The 17,786-nt window shown below is 43.4% G+C and overlaps 1 protein-coding gene across 1 annotated transcript in view; it reads right to left on the bottom strand.

Annotated features, from left to right (window-relative positions):
- LOC100722249 (ubiquinol-cytochrome c reductase complex assembly factor 1) overlaps window positions 1-17,786 on the bottom strand; it is an 89,835-nt gene that overhangs the window by 1,500 nt on the left and 70,549 nt on the right. The window contains exons 8-9 of the mRNA XM_003467773.5: window positions 7,854-7,931; window positions 2,415-2,528 (exon numbers count right to left, since the gene is read on the bottom strand). Of these exons, the coding sequence (XP_003467821.1) occupies window positions 2,415-2,528; window positions 7,854-7,931 (192 nt within the window). The remainder of the gene's footprint in view (window positions 1-2,414; window positions 2,529-7,853; window positions 7,932-17,786) is intronic.

Here is a 17,786-nt window from a genome sequence, read left to right as displayed (position 1 = left end):
GCTGCTCACCACAGCTGAGAACAATCATATTCCTTCCGGGCCTTCTACCATTTCTGCCCCCAATCAGTTCAGCACGGAGATGGTGAGCTCCAGATTCCACTACCCAGGGCAGTGGTAGGCCTCTGACCGCTCAGGCCTGCCCAGAAATCTAAGTGCACAGCCCTCCCTGTGGAGAGGGGACACTGTGAATAGAGACAAATGGGAGGAGGTCCCCCAGAAAGCATTTAAAGCCAGGTGTGGTGGTGCATGCCTGTAATCCCAGCACTCAGGAGGCTTAAGCAGAAGAATCACTGCAAGTTTGAGACCAGCCTGGGCTACAAAGTGAGTTCAAGGCCAGCCTGAACTGCATAGTGAAACCTTCTCTCAAAAAGATAAAATAAAATAAAATAAAATATAAAAAAAGATAGAGAAGGGGGTCTCAGGAGATGAAGGCAGTAGTTTTGGGAGGATTTCCCAGGCCACCTGCTCGTATGGTGGACAGGAGGTGAGAAAGGCTTTCAAGTGCACAGGTCACATTTCCAGTGAAAACTAGACCAGAGCAGGAGGTGGCACTGGACCTCAGAAGATGAGGCTCCCTCAGGGAAGATGGAAGGCAGACCAAGGGCTTCACCTTAGGTCTTGGGTCAGCCCCTTCCTCTAAGAACTAATCACACTTATTGCTCCATCTTCAGACTGCTGGCCCCTGAAATCAATCCCAGGGTCTCACACAGACAGATCTAGAATCCCATGTCTCGCATCTCTTCAGGGCAAGAACACAGAAACCCATCTCCCTCCCCAGCAACTTACCCTAACACCACCATTCTGCCCAATTCCTTGACTGCAAACCTCGACTCAGCCTGGGAGTGGTTATCATGCAGCACTAAGCATAGGATCTTCCCTGATCCACTCAGCGGGACCCAATTCTCCCAGCTTTGCCCAGTGTCTACCTTCCTCTGAGGCTGGCTATGCGCCAACTGCTTCCTTGATGCAAGACTTCCAGGGCTGCATCGATCTCTGCTCTCCCAGCACAGGGCTGGGTAGAGCAGGTCTGCTGATGGCACTGGGTGCCCAGTAAAGCTCCCTGCTTTCCTAAAAGCTTCACCATTGTTTGCTTGGCTTTCACCACTGTCATATGAGTCTTATAGAGACATTAATTATGGCAAGTTCTTCCTTTTGAGACCCTGGAGGGTACCCCGCTGTGTCCTGTTGTGGCCTCTGGCACAAGGCCACTATAGCAGATGGAAAAGTTGGGCAGGTCTTTGAGAAAACAGTATTTGATTTGCCAACTGCTACTCTGTCTGAGGGCGAGTCCTGTCAACAGTGTGAGTCTCAGAATTCTCTGTGGGTGGGGCTCTCTGGCTGCAGTAACTTCTCCTGGCTCTTGACAGATTTGAAGAATGGTCAAACAGAAGTCCTGGCTTCTGGGCCTTTCTACCGACTAGATCTAAAGAGCCTCAACTGGACAAATCTGCAGCAATGAATTAGTCAGTCCTATTGGCCCTGGCTGCTCAAGATCTGGGGTCTGGCTTTTTTTCTACTTTTTGGAGGCTTGAAGGTCATTGATACAGGTGAACAAGAGACTTAACTGTGGAGTGAGGGCCCTTCTGCCCTACAGGCCAGACCTAGGAAGTGAAGGTGTGACTCACAGACAGCCCCAGCTGGTGAGCTAGTCTGCAGCAGCTGAGGTCTCTAGTGTTACATGAATCACCCAGCTTGGGGTCCAAGGCCAGTAGTGGAGGCTGACTCACTGGGAGACCCTGGAAAAGGGTCTGTATTTCTTTTCCCTGCTCCTCAGCCCAGCCATCTAGAAAGTATGAGTTTCCTATTCACATAGGATCTCGGGACAGGGAGATCCAGGAGTTAATTCTCCATGGGTTTGAGAAAGCTCTGTGGATAAGCAGTCCATGAAGGAGAGCTCCTCCTAGAAGCCTTAGCATCAGGGAGCCCTGGGGTACACGTAAAGGGGTAAGGACCTGAGTAGGTGCCACTTGACTGTGGAGAGTGGCCGGTGGGTAGAGGCTGAGTGTGTCTGTTCAGTGCTGCTGCAGCCCCGTCCTACTAGATGTCAGGAACACGGAGTAAGTCCTGGGACTCTAAGTGGGTACAGAAGGGCTGACTATGCCCATCTTCCAGCACTCCAAGGTCACACAGTAGATAATGAAATGTGTGGTAAAGAATGGCTAGGACTTTCTGAAAGCCAGAGGCTACTTGGTGCCCTCTCCTATCCCCATGTGCTGGAACCCGGTCTGGTTCATAGCTGGACACACAGAAGGACGCATTCTTCACTGGTACCAGCCACTAATGGAAGTGGTCAGCATTCCCTCAGCCTGGCCTCTGCTAACTTGACTTCCTACAGCCCCGGAAGTCCAGCCCACACAGTGCTTGGGAGATCTGCTTTCCATAAGACTTTGTGTGTGAGCCGGGGGGCCTCTTACCTGTTTCCTCACATATTCTACCAGCAACTCAAGCTGTCGAGGGTCTTCACATTTCTGGTTGAAGAAGGTCCTCCAGAGGGCAGCAGCCAGCCCGTGATCATCTGAAAGGATCCCCTGGAACATAAAGTATAAAAACTGGTCTACCAGGGAATATCATCAAGGCATGAGACAAACAGCGAAAATGTGGTCATGAGAGGAAAGAACTGGCTAAAACTGCCTGTATTCCAATACCCCAGGCTGAGGTAGGATGATCACAAGTTCAAATCTAATCCTTTTTCCCCCCAACCTTGATCCCCCTAATCTTGACAACTTAGTGACTCAGACTGTTTCAAATAATAATAATAGCAATAATAATAATAAATAAACACAAGCTGGGAATGTAGCTTAGTGTGGTGGCCTCAAGTCAATCTATAGTACTGTTAAACAAACAGACAGACAAAACAAAAAAATCCCCCAAACACAAAAAACCCAGCTTAGAAGGACCTCAAAGGTACTAAGACAGTTACATGTACAGCTGGAAGGGGTTTTCCAGGAATGTGTGATCCAATTCCTTTGTTTTTTGTCGGGGAGAGTATAGAGATAAGGTCATGCTTTATAGCCCAGGTTGGACTTGAACTTATGGCAGTTCTCTTGCCTCAGCTTCCAGAATGCTGGGATTACAGGCATGGGTCACCGTGCCTGGCTGACACCTTTACTTTATTCAGAGAAGAGAACATGGACCCAGAAGGGCCAAGTCACGGCTGAGGTGATGCAGAAGCTGGGACTAAGGCATGGGGTTTCCTCTTCTCTACTGCACTGCACCTGGCCCAGGCAATGTCTGAGGGGCAAGGAAAAGCATTGGAATAGCAGTGCCTCTGCTGCTGTCCACAGGGCGTGGCAGTACCCCGAGTGTATGCTTTCCCAGCAATGGAGCTGGGTGTGGACTGCTCCCTCTCACCTGGTTCACAGGCACCTATCTGCAAGGCAGCAGGCTCCTTGGGAAGGGGAATCAGTTGCTTTTCTTTCACCATTGGCAGTCTGGCCAATCATAAAGGTAACACGCTGCTCAGCAGGATCAGCAAGGGCCACAGAAGGCCACACAGGACAGTGTTCAGAGCTTACACATGCACCTGCCTGACACAGCCTCTCCTGACATAGGTAACACTTCTGGGAAGTCGGAACATCACAGAGACTAATTAGAGCCATCTTCTAGCTCAGGCCAGTAGGGGAGGGAGGAATGGGAGCAACTGAAGGGAAAGGCCTCAAGAATCTGCTCTGTCTGGGCGCCAAGGTAGTGTGTGGAACCAACGTGCTGACTGGGGAACTCAGAAGGTTGGATCAAGTCCTGGTACTGTCATTGCCACATTTAATCGCAGTGGCGAAACCTGAGTCTCAGACATCTTAGCTATTAGAAAGAGATGAAAGTACTTGTTTACCTACAGCATCCTTGAATTATGAAAATAAGACAATGTGAGCTGGGGGTGAGGTGAGTGGTAGAAAGTTTGCCTAGTACAAGCAAGGCCCTATGTTTATCCCTCCTACCACCAAAAAAAAAAAAAAAAAGGTATGAAGGTGCTTTAAAATGTAATATCTTGGCTACAAGGACTTGGAGCATACCTTGGCAGGCAGCTATAGATACAGAAAGACACGAGAGTGGTATCTGGAGCCAGACAGCTTGAGTTCAAATGCCAGCTCTATCACTTAATGTTATATGGTCTTTGAAAAGCCACTAGCCTTCCAGCGCTTGTTTTTCATCAGTTTAACAAACAAAATAATCCCACTCCACAGGGTTGTTAAAAGATAATGGTTATGCAAGGCTCCTTCAATGCTACGAAGATACAGGAGTATTTATCCTGCACATGTCGTGGTCCGGGCTCTTGGGTTCTGTGACCGACCGCTAAGGCCTGCTGCCAGGAAGGGCCATAACAGGGTGGGAGCTGACAGTTTGGCAGGAAAGCATTCCACTTGCTCCGGATGTCCTCTGCTAAATACTTGCACAGTCCTACAGCTGAAGACTGTCCTGCATCATGGCTGAGTCAGGAAAACACTGCCTCTCCTGACAGATGGCAAGGGCCAAGGACAAGCTCAGGCATGTCACCATTCTCCACTCTAACACAAGAACCTGCCAGGGTCTGAAGTGCCCTGGGCGCAGGCTGGATGCTGCTGGGAACAACCCACATGTGGGAAATGAGAAGCACCAGAAGTGGTAATGGGTACCAAGGGGACCTAAAGAATGAGCAGAGCCAAAGATAAAAAAGCCTTCTCTAAACAAGTAGCCTCAGTGGTGGGTGAGATGGCTGAGATGGGATAAACCATAAGCAGGAGCTCCAGAACAGTCTGATCCAACAGTGCTAATGACTGCCTGCTCACACAGTTGGCTCTCAAGGACTGCATACAGCACAGATATTAACTGTGTCTGAAAGACAAGTAAGGAGGTTCAGAGGTTAGCGTGCCAACTGTAACAGAAGGAAGACCAGTCTGTACCGCTGAGGTCAGAGGGTGGCAAGTGCCTAGCCTCCATGGATACAATGCACTCCCTGGCTCACTAGGTGAGTACACTGAAAATGACCAAATCCAGTGGCAGCCTTCTTTCTACCAGACTGCTGCTAACTCAGTGGAAACTAATGGGAGGCTGGTCTAAGGATGCAAATTTCAAAGTAAGAAGGTAGAAAAAGAAAGGGGTTACATGGAAGCCAAACATGAGGCTGCACAACAATTCTCCCACAGGCAACAGGAGATGAAGATGAAGAGGACATGTAAAGATGGCAACAGCTCGCAGAAGACCCCAAATTCCATGGAGCAATTTGAACCTCATGAAACAGAAAAACTGGAAGGCTCCAAAAGTGTCCAGGAAGGGAAAACAATCCAAGCAAGAGTGTAACAGAAGGGTGCTTCCTTCGAGAACTTCCTGACTTCCTGTGATAGGAGGATGTTCTGTGTTTGTGCAGTCCAACACAGAGGCCTCTGCCACATGCAGTGACTGAGTACCTGAATTGTGATCACCAGAAATGGGAAACTGATTTTTAAATTTTACCTAATTGAAGTAAAAATAACTGCATGTAGCTAGTAATGGATACCTCGAGAACCTTGTAATTCCAAAAGCGGTCTGCAGAATACAGAATCAGACCTGTTGGTTTCCTTAAAATTTAAGAAAAATTGTTCTGGAAATATATATTTAAATTCTCTGGGATCTTTTAAATTACAGATGCCTACCCACACCAATTCAATCAGAATTTTTGGGGCACAGGACCAAAGTAGTGGTATTTCTAAAAACTGTCCCATGCAAATAGCATATTCCCCAAACTTCCCTCACTGGAGGGTTACCTGGGGTGCTTACTGAAGCATCAGGCAGAACTGCTGCTGAATGGGGAATTTCAGAGGTGCTCGGGGAGTAAATGAAAAGCACTCCAAGTGACTCTTGTGATGGGCAACACTCAGGTCAAATGGCTCTGCCAGTACAGACCAGGATGGGGGTCAGGGAGCAGACACAATTCAGTACCTCATTATCAATCCTCATGAAAGAGTCAACTGAGCCCAGTCACTTGCAATGGAGACCACAAATGCTAGCAGAGAGTTGTATTTTTTTTAGTGCTAAGCTTCATTCTTTTATATACTGTAAGGTTTCTAAAATCAGAATGTAATCAGTAAACCTGTCAGATTCATTGATATATTCCCAATGTAAAGACCATAACATGGATAAACCCTGATGAGATCATGCCAGTCACAAAAGAACAAATACCATACCATTCTACTTATATGAGGTTCCTAGGGTAGGCAAATTTATAGAGACTCAGAGTAAAATGATGGTTGTCAGGGGCTGGGGAAAGGAGGGCATGGGGAGTTAATGTTCAAGGGGCACAAATTTCAGTTTGGGAAGATGTAAAAGTTCTAAGATGGATGGTATAAATAGTTGTATAACTATATACACACACATATGTATATGTGTATATATATATATGACTTTTTAAAATACCTACTTGTAGTACACAGAGATTTATTTCACTGTAGAAGACTGGTACATGTACAATAACACATTTCAATTTTCTTCTTTTTCCTCCTCTACCTTCTTTTATTTTTCTAGCATTGGTCTCATTTACTTATAAGACCATATAAAGTTAATTATCATATGTACATATTGAAAACCAGACTAATAGCCAAAGAACATATAAAACATGTAAGGTCAGGCATGGTGGCACATACCTACAACAGGAATATATTTAATGAGCTGTATACCTAAAAATAGTTAAAACTAGAGCTAGATATACACCTGTGATCCTAGCACTCAAGGGGCTGAGGCAGCGGGATTGCCATGAGTTTGAGGCCAGCCTGGGCTTCATAGGAATTTCAAGCCTAGAATGAAGTACATAATAAGACCCTGACTCAAAAAAAAAGTGTGTATGTATATATATATACACATATATATAATTTTATATAAATAATATATACATACATAAAATTAATCAGTTTAACTGTTTTTCATTGTGTTATTTTTGTTTTTATTTTGGAGACAGGGTCTTGCTATATAGATCAGACTGGTCTTGAAATCTCTATATAGCCTGGGTTGCCTCGAACTCACTGCAATCCTTTTGCCTCAGCCTCCCAAGTGCTGAGATCACAGGTGTGTGCCACCATACCCAGCTGTTATATACTTGCTTTACAATACAAAAGGTGAGATAACCTATATGTTCCGAAGTGGAAGAATTCCTAGCACACACCGTTCAGTGAACAAAAAGCAAGTCAAAGAAAGGTGTATCTATAGCACAACTCCCATTTGCATAATGGGGGAAAAAACTCAGATACATGTCTATGCGCAGATAACATCTGGAAGGACATCCAATGAACTACGAATTAAGTTGTCTTCTGGGGCAGGAAATAGAGCAGAAAAGAAAATGGGCCTTCTATTTTTCTCCTCCCCTCCCCTCCCTCTATTCCCCGCTCTCCTCTCTCTCCTTTCCCCAACCCTTCGTTCTTTCTTTTCAGTGCTGCAGATCAGCACCTCACACGAGCTAAGCAAGCATTCTACTAGTCAGCTATACCCCAGCCCTGGGCCTTCTATTTTCTATTGCGACTGTTTGTATAGTTTCATGAAATTTTAAAATGAGTATGTATTGATTTTATAATTAAAGCCAAAAATATGTATAATTTGTTTGGCAGATTCTGGTATTTACACATGAAAGTCTTTCTGGGAGCAGCTGGGGCTGGGACAGTGATTCACCTTTGTCCTTCCACCCTGTACCTGACAGCCACCCAACAAATGCCGACTTGTTGAGTGATCTTATGTGGTGCTCTCTTTTCCAAATACTAGCGAACCAGTCAGTGAAAATTGAGAAGTAGACATTGAGCTATAATGTATATCATGTACAGTAAAGATGGTCATGGAAGCTTCTTTTAGATGTTGTCATCAAAAGCCTTTCTTGGAAGAGGCCACTGTTATGGCTGAGGCTTGGCAAACGATCTTACCTCATCATATCCCAAGATTGCTGCATAGAAACTGTTTGTCATGAGGATCATGTTCTTCTTCAGGATGTAGGGATTAACCTGCAAAAACAAAAGTATTAAAGGAAGGAAAAACCAAAAAACTATGCTGTTTGGCTCTGAGCTGTCACAGATTGTTAAAAGAACAAAGCAAAAAACTCTTACAAGTCAAACTGCCAGTCCATTCCCAGTTCCCACATCTGTCAAGATTCTTACTGATTTGCCAACTTCTTTTAGGTTTCTGTCCCAAACTACACAAAGCCGTCAGTTTAATAAACTGATCTCCAGCTACATGTCTGGTTTTGTGCCGGATGCCATGAACACAAAGCATAATAAACAGTATCTTGGTCAAAGGAGTCCACAGTCTAGTATGGGAAAATAGGCTTTTAAACAAATTGCTGCAGGCTGGGCATGGTGGTGGATGCCTGCAATCCCAGCAGTCTGGGAGGCTGAGGCAGAAAGATCCCGAATTCAAGCCCAGCCTGTGGCAATGTGGTGACTTAGTGAGACCTTGTCTCAAATAAAGAAAAACAGAGGCTGTGAGGATATAGCTCAATGAGAAGGCCCTATATTCAATCCCCAGGACTACATTAAACAAGCAAACACTCCAGAGGAGGAGAAGCTGAGGAGAGAGCATCTGAGGCTGAGGGAAGGAGGGGGGCGGAGGTGGGGCTGGAAAAGGATGTTTGGGGAATGCTGGGGGTGTGAAAGCCCAGGACCACTGGGAAGGTATGTGGACATCAGGTTGGCAAAGGTCTCAAGGGCGGCTCCAAAGAGCTTGTCACACTGAAAGAAAAAAAGAAGGAAGCTGTCAGAAGTGAGAAGACAAGGGAGAAGGGCAGGACAGTGAGACGCTGAAGAGAAGGGCGGGCCTCTGAAGCTGTGGAGAGCAGGGAAGAATGAGAGGGGCAACTCAGAGGGAGGGAGGCAGACTGCATGCCGAGGTGACCTTAGAAACTGGGTTCCTGTGAGAACTGGAAACCCTGGTAGACCCGTCTTAGAGAACGGCCAGGAACACCTTCAGAGCCTGAAGTATGGTCCACTGGATATCTTCAACAGGGTGAAAATCTGCCCTGCAGCATAGTACCATAGACTTGAGGGCATGATCCATGGTTTAGTCTTCTCTGGGATCCCAGCTGAAAGCCCAGGGCAGTACATAGCACAGAGTAAGTAAGGACTCACTGACAATTATTTAACCTGACAGGTTTTAGAAACTGCCCTACATTAACAGGAAGTTTCTATGGAGAATAAGATTCATGTTTAACATCCCTCTCGAAAACCACACCCACCATCATTTACATTTACTGAGCACCTGCAATAGGTCAGGTGCTTTATGAACATCATTTTCTCTAACCCACAGCAGAACTCAGAGAGGGACACATTACAGTCAGCTGACTGAGAGACTCGAGAGGTGAAGTGATTTACCCTCAATCACACAGCAAAATAGTGATAAGCTGAAATGAGCATCCAGGTCATTCTGAACCCAAAGTCCATGTTCCTTACATACCACAGGTTCCTGCACGACACAGGATAATTTTACCTGAGATTATAACTTAAAGACTAAGCAACTTTATCTTGTGATTTCTGAAGAAGAACAGAAATAGGAAAAGGATTTAGAGTTCAAGTCACAGTTCTTCTAGGTAGATCGAGATGTTATCAAGCAAATCCCCTCTTTGAGTCTATTTTGCTGGCTTTTAAAGACCTCAAACATAAAAGCTGTCTTCAAGAGCCAGTAAGCGAGTATGTACTCTCTCATTAATTTAACAACATAGGCTGAAGCCTTGCTAAACTGCACAGGGCTCTGCAAATGCAAGGAATTATGAGTAATACCTTTTGGTTTGTTTATATAAAACTAAAACCAGTTCCAATACTTTATAGTCATGGATAATTTTCAAAAATGAAGACAGAATTGTGAAGCTCAAGTCTGGAAAATATGAAATTGGTGGTAGCTGGGAGGGCAAACCATGACCTTACCTACCCAACTTCAACCTGGACCACATGAGCCTTCTCTCTCCATGCTTTCACATCTCCCCCAGGTACAAAACATGGCTGACAAGAGCTACGGACCTGGCCCTCCCACCCATCTGAGAGCTAATCAAGGGTCACAGGAACTATGGCTGATTAATCTCAGCACTCCAACACCTGAGCCAGGGCCTGGCCTAAGGCAGGGGTTAGGACAGGCATTCTAACTGGATCCTTCCAAGGGCACCATTCATAGCACATGTCCAATGACACCACCTGTCAAATAAGCCAAAGGAAGTTTATTACTTCTGTCATGTGAGACTTCAACACAGACCTGTTGGTAACCATTTTGAGGGTTTCTCTACTCCCACACCAGCTATTCTCTAACTTTAAGAAGGACTGGAGCCACAGAGATCACTATTAGCACATTAATTTATAATCAGTTCTTGCTTTCCAGCAAGGCCCAAGTATGAACAAATTCATTTTGTCCTCTTGGATACCCTTGCATCCTGGCTGCTGCCCAGGTAGAATAAAGCACAAGAGTGCAGCTCCTTATCAGCAAGGCTCCTCTGCCTCCTGTGACCCATAAGCTGCCTGTCCCTCTCACCTCTAGTTGAGAGATGGCAAGCGACCTCAGCCAGGAATGGTTTTCAGATATCATCACCCATGCTGGATTAGCTCATGAAAAGGGCCCTTCCTGGAAGAAGATGGAAGCTCAATCAGTGCAGACACATGATCTGCAGGCAACAGGTGAGGGTAAGTGACAGCAGCTCCTCCACTACTGGACTCACCCACCAGGTCCTACCAGCCAAGAGGAGCTGGATATTCTTTCTGGTGAGCCCCTGCAGGGCTGTAGTCCCTTCCGTAAGTTTGTGAACTGGTGTGCAGGTTTCCCATTTCCCCAAAGCCAGGCCAGCCAAGATGGAGCACCCATGAATACACAGATGCCCCCAATGGAAGAGAAACTCCTCCAAGGTAGAGTTGGGCCATTTGCTTATTAAAGTCTTATCCTTTCCATAATGCTTTGCTTTTATAAAAACTCATACATACTATATCACCACATGGGAAAAGTTCCTTTTATATCAGTTACTCATATTTTCCCATTTATTTAAGCTATTAAAATTCATGCAGATATTTTATAAGCCACCAGGATTCGTGACCGGTATTACTGAATGTTTAATAATAAGCTAAACAGAAGAAATCAGAGGGTTAAATGATGACTGCAATTCCTGTAATGACTTAATTAAATTTTTATTGAGTACATAAACTATGATGTCATTTCTAGCCAACCATGGCTCTACTTTCACAGCGTGTCACAGGGTGGGAGTGCTCAACAGGAGACGCGGTGAAGTGAGCAGCAGGTCTCTGCTGAAAGGGGGAGGGGAAGCAAGGCTCATGGAACACACTCAATAAATTATCCGTTCATTTTTAAACAAAGTCCATGAGTTATAATATATTTGCCATGCACTTTTTATGACATAATAAAAATGTTACCTTAAGGATTACTTAACACGTACTACAAATGTTATAGCAGAGGCAGGCATAAGGGGCAAAGAAAACAAACATAAGCAGGCCAGGGACAGGTCCTGGAGTTTATGTCCCGGGGGAACAGCACAGTATATTAAAAAGGGAATGCAAAAAAGTGGGGGATGCAAAAGTTTGAGGTTACTAATCAGCAGATTAATGAATGAGGCAACCAACGGGGAGCACAAGCAATAACAAATCTTGCAAGGCGCATGTTTAATTAACATAGTATTCACAAGGAGGAATATTAGCTTTAAAGAGATGCCAGTTCATTTGAGGCCAAATCACTGCTCTCTTTCCTTTTTCACTATTGTGGCTGTTAAAGACATTTATGTGACTGTGTAACAGAGGAACCAGACTATGCAGACATAGGAGCTAAAGGGGGAATCAAGCTTTCACCTCTCCGTGAGCTGCCCCTGGTCATCGTTCCTGCTTCATTTCCTTGCACCTCCCCACCTTCACTGGTCGCCGAGTCACAGTTAGCCCTGTGCACTGTCCAGCTATGTCACACTAGCTCATGTCTCTCAGCCACAGTGCTGCTGGGAATTCTCTCTTGATTTACTGATGTTGACTCTTTCTTATTTCTAAGAGCTAGCTCACAAATTATATTCCCTACAAAGTCTGTCTCCTCTGTAGTCTAAAGGTACCACAAAAGTGATTCAATCTAGAAACAGGTCCCATAATTCACTGTTTACAAAGCACCAAGAACTGTGCTAACAGCTTTCTACTGATTAGCCCACTTAATCCATTCTGATGAATCTGTGAGATAGGTACTGTAACAATCTCCACTTTAAAGAGGAAACTGATGTGTGGAAAACTTGAAACTATATGGCTAAACTATTGAAGTCAAGATTATAGCATAGCTAGATGTGATCGAGCACGCCTGTAATCCCAACACCCAGGTGGCTGAAGCAGGAGGACTGCCATGAGTTTGAGGACAGCTTAGCTTACACAGTCAGTTCAAGGTTGGCCTGAACTATATATACCAAGGCCCTGTGTGTGTGTGTGGGGGGGGGAGGATTATAGCATAAAGCAACCCAACTCCAATGATTATGCTGGCACAACTCCATAAATAATGTGGCTGCTCTTTCACATGCCCCAAGTCTGAGATTATCCATACAGGTAGAACTAAAAAGTGATACTGTGAGCTGGGGATTTAACACACAGTGGTAGAGCACTTGCTTAGAAGGTACAGGGCCTGGTTCAGTCCCCACCATCACCCCCCTCCACACACACACACACGAGAAAAAGTGCTAATGCGGTCTTGGGGTTCCAAATGTGGGTCTACTATCTCACCATAGACCTCTAATATAACCCAGGAATGCTCCTAGGAAAATGAGGTGAGGGTCAGGAAAGTATAATAATGTGAGGGGATGGGGAAGAAAAAAGGTTGATATGAAAGACTGAAACCAAGGAGCACTAAGGTAAGAATAAGTGTTAAGGTTACTGGCATGGCACAAAGTGATTAACAGCAGCAGGCTAAGAATCTGTGGGAAGGAGTTAACGACAAAGGGTGGCTGGAGTTGCTCACTGAGGCCTGAGGACTATGTCAAATTCATCACAAGGCAACAAAACAACCCAAGACATAGCAGACCATGTTTTTGGTCAATTTTAGTAGCCAGTAATGCCATCACCAACAGTCTGTCTGAGAAATAGCATGTGCTATAGCCAGTGGTGGTGAGCCTATGACACACATGCCACAGCAGGCTACTTCTATCACTGAAGGTTCTAAAAGGTTTGCCATCACAGGACTCTAGGCTAATGTGCACTACTATAAATGTCATGGTAACCCACAGTGGAATATTACAGAATACATAAAAATGGAGAGCAGGTAGAACAGTGACAATGGGGACACGGAGAGACCATTTACAAAAATACATACTAGGATTTTTAATTATTTGGATTCTGACTAAAATATTTATTGAAGATCTTTCAGCAATGATCAAAAATACAAACAAAACTCTGTATGTGTATGTACGTGCTTGTATGTGGCTGTGCACACAGTGTGCAGTTCCAGAGAAAACTATTAATGCCAAGAAGAAAAGGAAAAATAATAAAACATGACAGATGCACGATTTCTTCTTCCCTTTTTAGAAAATGATCTGAACATTTCAGTAAAGCATGCTCTAACTGTGATGAAAGGCCAATCTAAACAAGGCATGAGATGATCTTTTTAAAAATCCAGTTTAAAAAATCATCTTAAATTTTTAGTGCACCAGAGAAGCTTGGTATATGAAGAGAGGCTGTAATAAAAATTTCTGGGTGTGATAGGGCATGCCTGTAATCCTAGCACTCATCAGGCCAAGCAAGGCAGGAGGTTTTCTGCAAGTTCAAGGCCAGCCTGGGCTATGTAGTGAGTCCCTATCTCAACAAAACAAAACAAAAATAAAACATACAAACAAAAGAAACAAAAAAACCCTTCTTACTTATTTTGAAAATTCCAGCTTTGCTGCTTGTGTTCTACCAGTACATATTCAAAATCTACATTGCCTGATAATGTCCTGAGTAACAAGTTAAATGGCTGGCAGGCAGCATTCCAAAACCAGCGGCCTTAATTTCTGAATGATCACAAACTACAGTCCTTTCCAGATTCATTAAATAGCAAATTAAGCAAGCAAGTAAACAACAACAAAAAAAGTTAGCTGCCTTTGGAAACTGCAGTCATTGTCTAATTGGCAAAGCATTCAAACCCACCTATAAATCCATTATTACTTTGGAAAGCAGCCGATGAGCACCACTCTTGGGAAGACCAGACTATCCTATCAATTTAATCTTCTATGTGGAACATAGGCAACACAATAGTTATAACCTACTTTGATTTCTGGAAACTTCTGACTATATCCTGTGTGGCAAGTCTCATGCTTATTCTAGGTAGAGAGGTCACCATTTGGCTTGGAAGTCACTGATGGTACAGTGTTCTAAATGAAACAATCCTGGAGTTTTCCATTCAAACCTGTACTACTACTGAGTATGACAGTGGTGGTAATGATGAACAAACACTGCAATTGATTTGACAGTTTTCATATTTATGATCTTATTTGTGCCTCACACCTATCAGCCTGCCTTCCAGTAGCTCAGTTTAAATGCTACTACTGACTCCGTAAACAAGGATGCAGAGGCTGAAAACTGTCAAGCAACCTACCCTCAAATCATGCCCAACATGTAGTGCCAGTGCTGAGGCTTTCAACTCAGAGGCTCAGTCCCTAAACCCAATGTCTTTTAAAACTATCATAGTTTCTGTTTCGGATGAGTTATATCAGAAATGAAGAATCACATAAACACAAAGCTAAAATCACGAATTTTTGTACTTTAGAAAACCAAAGTAAAACAGAAATGCCTCTGAATTGTTAGAAAAAAATTATCTTAAAAACTACAGGAGGCCAAGCATAGTGGTGCATGGCTGAAATCCCAGCACTGGGGAGGCTAAGGCATGAGGATCACCGCATGTTCAAGGCTATACATAGTGAACTCAAGACTAGTCTGAACTATACAGTGAGACCTTGTCACAAAACAAAACAAAACAGGACAGTTAACAAGGTAAAGTACAGAATAATCTGTTTCAACAAAAATAAGTAACAGGAGGGGTAAAAGGTTTGACCATGTAGACATACTAGGATATCCAAAGCAAATTTCTGAATATAAACTAGTAGGAATGGGTTTAAGAGAAAAGCTACATATAAAGGTAGCTATTACAGTAATGTCAAAAGTTGTTCTTTTAGCTACTATACTTAAGAATGAACCATGAAGCCAGGTATGGTAGCGCCCCTGCAATTCTAGCACTCAAGAGGCGAGGCAGGAGGATCCCCTCATATTTGAGGCCAGCCCCGGGCTACATAGTGAGTTTGAGGCGAGCCTGAACTACATGGGGAGACCCTGTCTCAACAAACAAACAATCAAACAACCAAACCAAACAACCAAAAAGAGAAAAGAAAAAAAAAAAAAAAAGAAGAAGAAGAACATCAAAAAACATGGAGACATTTCAGTGAAGAATACCAGAGTTGGCACAGGTATTCTATAGCCAACTGAAACATCCAGAGACTGCTCTGCAGGCTGGCTTGGTTGCTTCCATCTCTAGCCTTATGGATCAGTAGCCCTTAGAAGTGCCCTGATGCTGTGTGACATGATTCCCTTCTCTCTTCTCACTTCTCTCCTCTTCTCCTCAGCCCCGCCCTCTGCCTTTCTGTAGGTCAGTGACCCACTTTTCTCTTCACATGAGTTGGAAAGAAACCCCTTCCTCTCATAGAGACGTGCACACCACAAACTGATTACTTACATTCTGTCTTAGCAGAGACAACCAAAGATAAAAGGCAGCTGATGTTGGGCCATCCCACAAAGCTAAGGGTTCATAAGTTACTAGTATTAAGCTCCTTAGCTCTCTCCTTTCCCTTCTTTGGGACCTTCTAGTAAATTTCTTTTGCTTAAATTCCCCTAGGTCAGCCTCTGTTGCTCACAACAATGATTATAACATCATTATCAATTCATTAAAAACTAAAACCAGCTAACTAACATTCATTGAATGTTTGCCATGTGTCAGACATTGTACTGTTAAGTTTTTTTATGTGCTATCTCTTTTAATCTTCCCAGTGATTCTTTAAGGAGTTGTTACTGCCCTCACTATAGAAAAAGCATCACCTCATTTTTTCATGATTTTTTTCTGTGAAGCTTGTTGGTTTTTCCCTTACATGTGTTTTAATACTTCCAGCAGGAGCACTATGGTACTACTTTAATGATCTGTTTAAAGACAGACAGACAGACACACACAAACTGTATTAGACTATGAGCTCCTCGAGGGCAAAGGTGGTACATTGCTCAGCACATATCACTGGAATGAGTCATGTTTTGTTTTGTTTAGAATGTTTTTGCTATAAATACAGTATGGATGGCTACATACAGTACTTGAAAGCTCCCTGGGTATAAGCAAGTTTGAACATGCTGCTGCTGTTTTAATGTTTGTCAAACACAACTTCGTTCTAGCTGAGAAGGCACAACTCCTGTCATTTTTATCTGTCCTCAAGTGGCCTCTGAAACCCCACACCCCTCTCAAATCAATATGAAACAAGTCTTTAGACCACTTCCAGTTCCTTGTAGGAGTTCCAGACTTGGAGTCAACACACTTATACCAAGTTTAAAGTAAAGAGGAACACACTTTAGACTACACATAAAAACAATTTTGCACTGGGTATGATGGTACATGTTTGTAATTGCAGCTATTCAGTAGGCTGAAGCAAGAGGTTCACAAATCCAAACCCAGGCAGGGCAATTTAGTGAGACTGTCTTAAAATTAAAAAAATAAAAATAAAAAAGGGCGGGGGAATATAGCTCAGTGCAAAGGCTCTGAGTTCAATGCTTAGTACCTTAAAAATGGGTGAATGAATGAATGAATGAATGAATAAATAAATAAAAAGGGCTGGGGGTTTAATTCAGTTGTAGAGTGCTTGCTAAGCAATTATAAGGCATTGGGTTTAATTCTGTATCGCAAAACCAATGAACCAAAACAAAATAAAACAAAAAAAATAAATAAATAAACAGACAAAAATCCCTAAAACCAAACCAAACCCAATTAGGTTAATCCCAGCACTTGGGAGGCTGACGCAGGAAGATTGTAATGAGTTTGAGGCCAGTCCAGATTATTTAGCAAGACCCTGTCTCAAAACAAAACAAATTAAACAAAACTCTGTAGTTGTCACCCTAACAAGATAACAGCCAACAAACTCTAGTAGGAGATATGGTAAGCAGATTAAAATTAGCCTACCTTTTATCCCTACCTGTTTTATAATAAGTACAATGGAAAAATAATAGAAAGCTTTCCTAATCAATATCTTTTTATTCATCTAAGTTTTTAAAAATGGCTTATGCCTTGATAAGTAATTGTATGTGAAAGTTTTGGTTAGGTTTTAGTTTTCTGCTGTGAAATACAAGAATTGGAAAGTGAGAACAATTTATTGGGGATCACCAATTGTCAATAGTCAAGGTGAACTAGCAGGACAGTTACTTAAAGTATAACAAGATAATTTCACTGATACCTACAAAGATGGCTGTAATTTAAGATACAAACAAAAGGAGATGGTGCATGCCTGTAATCCCAGTACTGGGGAGGCTGAGGCAGGAGGATCACCGCAAGTTCAAGATCAGCCTGAGCTACAAAGTGAGCTCAAGGTCAGCCTGAACTGCACAGTGAGATCCTGTCTCAAAAAGACAAAAACAAACAAAACAAAAGGAAAAATAAGTGTTGGCAAGGCAGCAGAAAAGTTGGAAGCCTCATGTGTTGCTGGAGGGAATGTAAAATGGTGCAGCTGCCATGAAAAACAGTCTCGTAGTTTCTCAAAAGGCTAAACACAGAACTACCATATGACCTGGCAATACTACTCCTAAGTTATAGATCCAAGAAGAATGCAAGCAGAGATTGGAAGAGAATTGTCATATACCAATATT

The sequence above is a fragment of the Cavia porcellus genome, unplaced genomic scaffold (genome assembly GCF_034190915.1).
Source record: "Cavia porcellus strain 051 isolate PalLab524CR breed Dunkin Hartley unplaced genomic scaffold, mCavPor4.1 scaffold_5, whole genome shotgun sequence".
NCBI classification, from domain to species: domain Eukaryota; kingdom Metazoa; phylum Chordata; class Mammalia; order Rodentia; family Caviidae; genus Cavia; species Cavia porcellus.
Note: the sequence above shows the minus strand (reverse complement) of the source record. Positions and strands in the feature narration are given on the sequence as shown.